Consider the following 10,652-nt stretch of genomic DNA (forward strand, 5'->3'; position numbering starts at 1 on the left):
TTTATAATGTTTTTTTACCTCATTTTAATATCTAAATATTATTTTTTTAAATAAAATAATCTGGTACATGGTAAAGCATTTTCGAGACTAGTACTTAAATTGTGTTTGAGAATATAATTGTAATTGTTTTTTAAAGTGTTTTTTACTCTGAAAAAAATAAAATAATATTATTTTTAAAAAATTATTTTTGATATCAGTGTATAAAAATCATCAAAAAACATTAAAAAATATTTCTCTAAATTAAAAAAATCTTCTAAAACATTTTTTTAAAAAAATATTAATCTATTTGTCGATCCTTTTTAAATTCAATTACTAGTCAGTGTCCACTTGAAGGAAACATTTTTAACTTTTTTGGTTGTGTTTCGGAAGGGATATTTCCAATTAACGCATTTAATTCAGCACATTTTTTGGAAGGTAAATTTACTCTCAAGGTGCTGAAAATTAATAAACGGGAGTTAAGAGGATGGTAGGTTAAATTATTATATATTTCTAAAAAATTAAGGTCTTGGACTACATATTCTCTTGGGGATGGTAATTTTTTTTGGCTTTCTCATTTTATTAAAGACTTGCAATAAAAAAATTGAAATTCATTTGTCAAATTATATATTTCTAAGAAATTATTTTTTCTAATCAAATTAAAGACTATGGTTATGAATTATCTTTTTATTATTCTGTTTATAAATATCTTACCGCTTTTAAATGTCAACTCAAGCATAATTTTTAGATTTAGTCCGGTTTAAGATCCAGATTTCAGGTTTTAATCGAGTTACCAGGTTAATTTTTTTAATCAAAACGATGTTGTTTTAATAAAAAAAAAAAATCAATAGATTGCAATCGAGTTTTTAACCGGATATTATCGGTCAACTGGGTAGCCATGTCAACCTGTTAGGTTACACCTGATTTTTTTTTTCCTGTTTTTTCTTCGATTCAGTCTAGTTTCAGCCCCAAATTAATTATCAAGCTAAACCGAATTTCAAAACTATAAAGTAAATATCAAACTAGATTGTTTTGAATATTGTTTTCCATACCAACTCAAGTGTCATGTCTTAAACGTCAACTTTATTCATACATTGTTTTTTATAATTTACCTTGAGATGTAAAAGCAGATAAAAATAATAATCTAATTATCATAAATATGCAACATAAAAATTATATTTGGTAATATGGTATGTATTATTTTTAAAAAATATTTTCAATTTAAACATATATTAAAATGATTCTAATATATATTTTTTATTTTTAATATCAACATGGTAAAATTATAAAAAATATTAATTTAATTTTTCAAGCTACATTTGTTTTTAAAATATATTTTTAAATATAAATTCAAATGCAAAAATAAAACAAATAATAATTATTCAAAAATCATTTTAAAATCACAAAGAAATCAAGAGCCATTAGGGGTAAGCAAAAAAACCAAAAAACCAATTAAATCGAGAAAACTGGAAAACAATAACTGAAAAAACCAAATCATGAAAAAAGACTAATTAAACCGATTAAAATTTTAAAAAAACCGACCTGTTTGGTTCGGTTTTATAAGTTTAAAACCAAAAAAATCGAAACCAAAACCGGAAAAAACCAAGCCAAGACTAGAAAAATAGAGCCAAAATTGAAAAACCAAGCTAAAATTAAAAAAACCAAACCAAACCGGAAAAAACTGAGTCAAATCAAAAAATTAAGACAAACCGATTTTTGTTCTAAAAAAACTAAACCGAAACCAATTGATTCGAATCGGTTTTGATTTTTTTTATAAAAAAAATTTCTATTTAATTATTATTTTTTGATAAAAATCAAACCGAAAAATAATCACTTCTAAATGCCATCTCTCTCTCTCTCTCTCTCTCTCTCTCTCTCTCTCTCTCTCTCAATAGTCTCTTTGCATGGTTGGATATTAGCTGTCACATATACTAAATAACAAAACTGCAAAAACCAGTAAGTAAGGATTCCAACAGTGTTGTTTTTCTTCTAACATTTATTAGTTCTTCCAAAAACCTTATAAAACCACTTTCAAAGCCTCTGTTAACCTCCCTCTCTCCCTTCCTTCCATAGTTCCAGGCTTTCAGCAACTCACCAAGCAAGCCATCCACTTTCTTCAAAGGTGTCGTCATAGTACTCCTTTAGCTTTGCAAATCACCTTAGCTCGTCACTTTGTATTTCTTGAGAGTCCCTTTCTTTGGTGATGGACTGTTTGTTTTTGTGCTACTTTGTCAGAAAATAGAAAGAAGTTGCTTGCTTACTGAAAGTAAAGTTTTTTAGCTTTAACACAGACCGAAACAGACAAGTTCTATTAAAAGAGTTTTAGCTTTTAGAGAGAGAGAGAGAGAGAGAGAGATAAATATGGCTTTCTGGGCTAGCTGTGTTGTTGACAAAAACTCCAATTAAAGTCATTCTTGTAGGCTTCTACTTAGCTTTTTGCTGAATTAAGAGTGATTTTGGAGGGGGGTTTTCAAGGGTTTCCTCTATAAGGTTTAGAGATTTCATTTTGAGCTCCTCTGGCAATGCTGTCTCTGGTTTCTTGGTGAGTTCTCTATCTTCTCTATGTTTCTCTCTTTATTTTGCTAATTTTTTTATTTCACTTTTTTTTTTTTCTGAGCAGAGGTATTAAATATTCTTTTTTTTTTTCTTTTTCTTTTTGAGTTAAGTGGTCTTAAAAGTCTGTTCCTTTCATGCACCAAACCATCTATTTATAACTTGTTCCTCTCAAGATGAAAAGGAGTGCTATTTTTTTCTTCATTGGTTCATATAGATTTGTTTCTAATGTTTGTGATTCTTGAATGCACCTATGGATTTTACTAGTAGTAATTAGTGATGCTGGTATTAAATATAAGTGGATGGAATGGCAGATTATGTTTTCATTCATGCATGGTATGAATATTATGCTATCTGGTGGGTCCAGAAGAAATCTTCTACTATTAAAGTTGAGTTCGTTCCCTATTACATTCACAAAATCATTATAATACAAATGTTCATTTATGTCTGTATTCCTTGCTGATTGATTTTTTTTTGGGTGCAATTTTTAGTCATTTGATTAGTTTATCTGATTTGGGGTGACTAATCAAATGATGGATTCTTTCCCTTTTTTTTTTGAAAAGAGTGGATGATAGGGAATTCTTTTTTATTGACTGTGTATTTTTAATGACATCCTTCGTGCTCCATTCCAGCGCCTATCCAGCTAGACCCCCCGAGAGGCCTAGTTTTAACAATAAGCATTTGATCGCGTGTTTCATTGATTCATGGAACTGTCGTCTGTTTACTTGTTTAATTGTGGAGATAATATTTGTTTACTACGCGGATGTATTTCTATAGATAAGCTGATACATGTATAAATTATGTCACGAGCATCTAATTGAGGGTTAATCTCTCACTGAAACAGTGCATGACAACAAAACATTAACCATGCGTTGAATCTTCCGATGACATCATTTACCTTGTGTGTAAAATATATGGATATTTTAAGTCATGGTGAGGCTAACATTAAGCTAATTGGCAAGTCTGTAATGGTTGTGTTCTATCTTGGATCTAATAAAAATGGATCAGTTGGATGGTCACCATATTGTCTGTTCCTGTTGGCAGCTCTTGTGCTAGTAGCATCCGTGTGGATGCTTGATCCCTGTATTCACCAGGGAAGGATCTCTTGATTGCTAGTCTTACTTCACACAAGATAAAGAAAAACATCCTCCTGTTGTAGTCCTTGATTTTCAACCTCAAACCTGTAATTTTAGGGAGTCTCAATTGTTTCATTGTCTGTTTTTCTTTCTTAGAAAAGAAATAATAGTAAGCAGATAGTTTGGAAATTCATATGGGTCATTAAATGTGGGTCTTGATTTGGAAATTTCATTTCTAGATTTTGATCAGAATTTTATATCTTCAAGAATTTAGAAGAAAGTGAAATTTCAACTATTGGTATAATATCATACATGTCCTATCTAAAAGTGTTTGCTGGCTGGTTTCTTGTCTGCAAAAGGAGCATCCTTTTCTTTTTAAACCATGCCAAATGAAAAGGGATATCTGTGCGGGAAATAAATGTGAAATTACATTGTGCTTCAATTATACAATGATATTTGAGATTTTGAAGATTATAATCTTTGGCTGAAATTTCTAATTACAATGAACATGTATGATAATCGTGATCAGTCAATTTGATTGATATGCTCATCAGTCAATTTGATTGATATGCTCTTTTGGTTTGGCAGATCAGATTATTATTATCCATCTCCTTGTAGATATCATGTTATTTTCCTGTGGAGCTTCTTAAGTTGCTTCAAATATCCTGATTCTGTTTCTTTATCTTTGATTGCACATGCCAATTCTTTGCTATTTCTGTGTAGGGAGAATAAAGAATAGAAGTGCTAAAGATGATGGAAAACAAAAGAAGCCCTTGCTCAGTTGACCATGCCAGTCTCACTTCTCTTGCTACCAAAAGGCACAAAGCTGATTTTTCCATCTCCACAAAGGTTTTTCCTTCCTCCCTTTTTCGTACATATCTCCCTTTGTGAATACAGCTTTTTCCGCATTTTGCCCCAATTTGGGAGTGCAACCCAAACAGAGGTTGGCCAAAATTCAATTTTTTTTTTTTTTCTGAAAAATTATTTTTTTTCTATGTTTTTAAATCGTTTTAAATATGGTGATATCAAAAATGAATTTTAAAAAAATATAAAAAAAAAATTATTTTGATGTATTTCTAATCATAAAGCATTTTAAAAAGCAACCGTTACCATACTTCTAAAGACCCCTTTCTTTGACATTTTTACCAAGTGTAATGGATGATGAAGACCACCAATATTAACCAGAATTCTTCGCTCAAGAAAGCCAAATCCAAAAATATGTGGTTGTTTTCATGGATAATTTGGCATTGCCCTTCTCTATCGAGACCAATCTCCTTTCTCTGGACCCCTTCAAGCTTCTGTTTTCTTACTGTTCTTGCCTGTCCTACAGTATTTAGTCCAAGTGTTCATTCTGCAGTCAGACAAGCCATTATTTGAAGGTGCCTAGTTAACACTGGCTAGAGGTTGAAGTTATGACCCCAACTTTTCTTTAGCAACGAGACAATTGTAAATTGGAGCATGGTTACTGAAAACATGGAAGGAAGTGCTTTAGGAGAAAAGGTTTTAATCAAGGCTATATGAACCGATGCTATTTTGATGCACTGAAATCGCTTAGATGATAGTGCACAGTTTACTTTTAGTTTAAGGTATTTGCAAGTTGGGTGCTTTGGCCTTAGGTGATTTATTTAAAGTTCATGAGTGGGCCTTTTATTCAAAGTAGGTCAAAATCACCCACAAGCATATTATCTGTCCTTGGCACTGGTTCATTTCCAGCAAACCCGGAGTCCCAGAGTTCTAAACAATCCTTGTCCTTGTTACTAAATGTCAATCTTCTCCTTTAGCAACTGTATTGCTGGTCATTTTGATCTACTGTGCTCGATTTAATGTGCATATTTTCTTGTATTTGTGTTTTGGCAACAGGAACGAAAAGAGAAGCTCGGGGAACGTATTGTAGCTCTGCAGCAGCTTGTTTCACCATATGGGAAGGTAGATATGACAACTTGTTTTTGTTAATAAGAAACCAAGTTACACGAGCATTTATATTTTCACAACTGTGAAGATGGTCTCTTTATCAATAAACCGCTGTTGAAGTTTGAGGGGGGAATATGTTCTATTATTTTTTCTTGCACATATACTTTATCAATTATCTTGAATATTAGTCATTTTAAAACCTCTCTCTCTTTTAATGCAGACTGATACTGCATCTGTTCTTATGGAGGCAATGGAGTACATACAGTTCCTTCATGAACAAGTTCAGGTTCAGACTTTGGCCTTCTCTTTATTATTTTTACCTGCATTATCCTGTTAGTCTGCCTGCTCACTGCTTTGCAACCTGGAAATACATGCACAGCTAGACTGTGAGATATGAAATGGAGAGTTTGTGAGGTGAAACTCTTGTTTTTAAATTGCAGGAATTTTTTTCCTATAAAAATTAACTTGCAAAATGTGACTATTGATCACTTAAATGGGTTCTAAAAATTGCCATTTTGTGGAAGCATCCAACTGCACGCAATGGCATGTCATATGCATGGATTTGTTTTCAGTATCTGACCTGGGAGCTATCGTGGTTTGGACATGTCATGTTAAAATAGTCTCCCCAAAATTGAACTGGAATCCCTATGCTTTCCATATGATTTAGGTTATAATAGAGAACTTGTACCCTTTTGAACATTTAAGTTATTACTTTGAGGTGGCTGGCACATTATCATTCCACATTGGACTCTTGTTGTTTTGTTGCAATTAGATTGTTTTACAATTTATTTGACTTTCTTCCGGGAAAGAACACAAAGTTAAGCTTTTGTTATGGCTGCCTCATCGTGCAAGTTTGATGGCTAAGACTGATAATGTTGCAAATACGATGTGTAGTTTATGAGTATCGATGACAATGTGTTAATTTCTCATTATTATAGTTTTAGAACCGTTGGGATATGTTTTTTCTAATATTGCTGCCTCCGTTCTTCTGTTTGAACATTTAGAATTTGAGACGACTGATTTGACTTTTAAGCTCACAGCTTTGCCTATTTCGTGATGGTTTCAGGTGTTGAGTGCTCCATACCTCCAAGGCACATCAACAGCTCAAATGCAGGTGAGCATGAGCTGGACCGATAACATGACATTTCCAATCACACACTTTCTTCCTAAACTGCAATGTCCTTTGAGTGCACTTTTATGAAACACTAGCTGCATGTGGTCCACTTGAACACGCCATTGCCCTATTGAAAAGTGCTGTTACGTTTTTCACCCATTGCACCATTGAAAAGCGCCTCTACTTGACTGAAATTCACAGCTGGTTGATTACTTGTGCAGGAGTTAGGTCAATACAGTCTAAGAAACAAAGGTTTGTGTCTCGTACCGACCTCGTGCACTGCTGGCATTGCTCGCAGCAATGGAGCAGATATCTGGGCCCCCATCAAGAGCCCTTCTCCCAAATTCAATAAGGACGTTTCACCATTTCACTGACACAATTTACCTCAGCAACTTGTTAAGGTTGTTCTAAGTTTCTAGACAAGGTGGCGTCAAGGGTAATCACCTTTCTGGAGGCGCAACAAAGTTTTGTCAGGCAGATGCAACTTTGTAACAGAATTTAACGTGGGAAAAATGGATTTTCGCATGTTATATTAGTCAAGCTCTCAATGATGTAAAATGTCAAGTCACCATTCTAGTATTATCTATGTTAAAAAAAATATTCTAGTTTTAAGGTGATGATGACAGGGCACATTATATGATATGATCAATGTATCTCCTGATTAGCAAAATGTAGACTTACAGAAGATGTATAATGAACCCTGACAGAGGATTAATCAATATATGGGGGGCTTTAATGGCGTCGATTTCCCCTGCCTTTTACAAGAAAGATTTATCTACAAGATTCCTGTTGTGAACTCACATGTGCTGTAAACTTCCAAATTTTCATTTATATGCCCCAACTATGCTGTATAGTTGTGACTTGATGATTTTGTAGGAGAAAGAAAAAACTCTTGCGGGTTGTTTATAACCTTTGGAATTGAATTTAATTGTAATGGTTAAATCAATTATTGACAAATAGGCTCTCTTGTTGTTAAATCAATTATTGACAAATAGGCTCTCTTGTTGTAGGCCTTTATATGAAGAACAATAAGTTAAAAAGAGCCTAATTCTTAGCTGAGATCCTAAATTGGGATTACGGATTCCAAAATGAATCTGAATTCTCATGACAACTGAAGATTGTGCTCATGGGGTGAATTTATGGATGTTCTCAGAGCAGGGTATCCACCACCACCCACATCGGATGCTCTAAAAGTTTGGCATTGAAAAAAAAAAAAAAAAGACTGCAATGAAGATGTTAGCTTCCCTGAAACCAATTACAGTCCTTTACGTTACTTGTGACCTTACCATACACCATCAATTCAAGTCTATGGTATCTTAAGAGGGGCTCAAAGGAAAACTAACAATGCTGATCACACTGCATATTTCTAGTTAATTCAATCATCGTTCTTTATGAAACCATGCAAGTACTTAAGATACAGGCACATCATCACAAAATTAAGCCACTCTTTTCAACAGAGAAAAAAAGGCCACTCTCTTAGGATGCTGAAGTAGGCTTAACCTTCTCCCGCAAGTACTGCAGCATGTGTTCACGTTTCCAATTGTCAATTCTGCAAGTAAAATAACAGTGGAAGTTCTCAGTACAGAAACCAATAGAACCTCATTATTTTTCTTGAAATGCAAAAAGAAAAGATGGATTCCTAAAATGAGTGCTGGTAATTGCTTTGGAGGAGCTAAACATGGCTCAAGCACTTGCCAGGCAGAATGAATATCAAAACAAAGTTATGCAGGAATAGCTCACCTAATGGTTTCCTTAGGCTGACCCTCATCATCCAGCATGATCAACTTTGGTGGAGAATTGAAAAGATATTGGACTTTAAAGGTGGGAAATTGATCCTTCTCTTCTTCGATGAAACCAACAATTTCAGGATAGAAAACCAATTTTCTCATGCAAACCTCTAGTATTGCACCAGAGTAGGTGATCTGCAGCAATTTACAACATCTTTCAGTTCAAATAAAAACAAGAAACTAAGTGATTCTCTTGGATATTGTGTATAAATATTCATGTACAAAGTGTACATGCACACACAAAAAGTAGATACTGAACTTCTTTAGCAATTCAACGATAATGCTCTTTAAAATTGCATGTCCACTTAAAACTGGAATAGAAGACTTGGAAATCTGCTCTTTATTCATTTAAGGATACATTGACCACATTTTATCCATAGTCCATACCAATCATGGGCCTTTCCAGGTTGAATTAAGAAATGAAAGAATAGTCCAAGCATGAAATTAGGAAAAAGAGTCAGAAGGAAATTCAAAACATGAATTTGAGCTTCAAATATATTTTTATCCTTGATATAATTCGTACCTTACTAATGGAATCATCAGAATCCTCTGTGCAACACTTCAGACAGTCAGACACCAACTCTGCACCCAAAACTTTAGCGTTAGACTACTTGTAGCTGCAAGGCAGTATTAAAGACCTTTTACATTATTATGCCCTTAAGCAAAGTGGAGTCCAACAAATAAGTACTAAACCTCAGATCTAGTCACTATATCAACCTAAAAGTAAAGTCAAGTACCCATCATTGAATTCCATCAACTTAGTTACAGCCTCCGAGTACAGAGTGTCCCTAGCAGCTAGTGTGGTGTTATGGGTGGGGGAAGAAATCGACTGTGCATGGGAAATGGTTTAAATGATGTGTTCCTGTCTTAAGGACTTTGCCTTCATCTCCTTTTGGCTCAAGCGTATCGCATTACATAAAAATCTTTCCATCAGTCCCTGATTTCTTATTAAAAAATAAGGTTGTGTTAATAATTCTCCTCGCTCATGTCATGGCATGGGCATGCTACTGAACAAGTTGGACTGATTACATCCTGCGCTCAAGATGATTGATACTGCATCACTCCTACATTAGTTAAACAGCCAACCCACCCGCACCAAAACAAAACCAACAAGGAGAATCATTCAACCATTGACATGTCTTCATCACACAAATATCTATGCCTCCCCACTTAATTAGCCAAATTCTCACATCTGCAGTTCAACAATGACTAATCCATTATATCAACATCACAGAAAACTGAAATGGCCAACACCATCCATATAAGGCAATTTCCTCCCAACAAAAAGTGCCAGTTCTTTTTCAGTGAGCTGATTAACATGGGGATAGTCTCAAATTCTCTGCACTTTCAAGTTAAATCAAAATATCTACTTGAGAATCCAACACCATCTCAATGTTACAACACTAATTAAATAGAAACAAGTAGAAACTAACTCAAATAGCAACCATCAATTCCATTCCATAAAATAATCAAGATCCCACCTTCAAACCTAAAAGGAACTCGTAATATTCAAAACCCAGAAACCAATCAGCCAAATAACCATAAACAGAACACCAAAACAACCCAAAAAAAATTAACATAACCGCACTAAGAACTACAATTCCGAAAAGACACAAACTTTATGAACAAAAAGGCTAAAACATAGAGAAATATCAAAAGGGTCTTTAGAACTCACCTTGGTTTTTAACATACTCAGCAAAAGTATGGCAGTCAGAGCAAAGTGCAAGCCCTGAAAAACCAAGATCCTCACATTCTCTTGAACTTAATTGCTCTTTGGATTTCACAATTGGTAAAACAAAAGTAACTAACAGCAATAGTATAAAATATTTAAACACGTCCATGCTTAATATCTCTGTCTTCACCATGAATTTTTTGTGAAGTTTCAATATTTTTATATGATCAAAGAATGTTTAGAGTTGAATCTTGACATGGGTAGCTAACGGTGCTTTTGTTATGGAAAATTTGAGGAGTTGACTGTCATACGAGTCGTTTCGGTAAGAGTGACGACACGACGGTCATGGTAGCGGGTAATTTCTTTTTGTGAGGATAAACTTTGGCTCTTTTTTTTTTAATATTTAAATTTTATATATATTATTTATTTTAAGGGTTAAATTTCTTTTTTTAAAAAATCCATGCTAGATGGCTTTTACAATATTTTTATATATATTTAATAAACATATAAAGGATGTTGTTTTTTTACTATAACAATCCGGTAGATATAGAGATATTATATTG

The 10,652-nt window shown here is 33.6% G+C and overlaps 2 protein-coding genes across 2 annotated transcripts; one reads left to right on the top strand and one right to left on the bottom strand.

Moving 5' to 3' along the window:
• The first annotated feature begins 1,905 nt into the window (after positions 1-1,905).
• Positions 1,906-7,398, top strand: LOC118050400 (transcription factor bHLH153). Its single transcript, XM_035060751.2, has 6 exons — positions 1,906-2,518; positions 4,329-4,454; positions 5,466-5,531; positions 5,737-5,802; positions 6,583-6,630; positions 6,852-7,398. Exons 2-6 carry the CDS (start codon positions 4,356-4,358, stop codon positions 7,002-7,004), a joined length of 432 nt encoding a protein of 143 aa, XP_034916642.1. The 5' UTR covers positions 1,906-2,518; positions 4,329-4,355; the 3' UTR covers positions 7,005-7,398.
• Positions 7,399-7,871: 473 nt separating this feature from the next.
• On the bottom strand, positions 7,872-10,409 carry LOC118050415 (uncharacterized). The gene is made up of 4 exons (XM_035060765.2): positions 10,093-10,409; positions 8,941-8,999; positions 8,371-8,552; positions 7,872-8,179 (listed from the first exon to the last, which is right to left on the bottom strand). The coding sequence occupies exons 1-4, from the start codon at positions 10,280-10,282 to the stop codon at positions 8,107-8,109; spliced, it is 504 nt and encodes a 167-aa protein (XP_034916656.1). The 5' UTR covers positions 10,283-10,409; the 3' UTR covers positions 7,872-8,106.
• Between the last annotated feature and the right edge of the window lie 243 nt (positions 10,410-10,652).

This window comes from Populus alba, chromosome 13 (genome assembly GCF_005239225.2).
Source record: "Populus alba chromosome 13, ASM523922v2, whole genome shotgun sequence".
NCBI lineage: Eukaryota > Viridiplantae > Streptophyta > Magnoliopsida > Malpighiales > Salicaceae > Populus > Populus alba.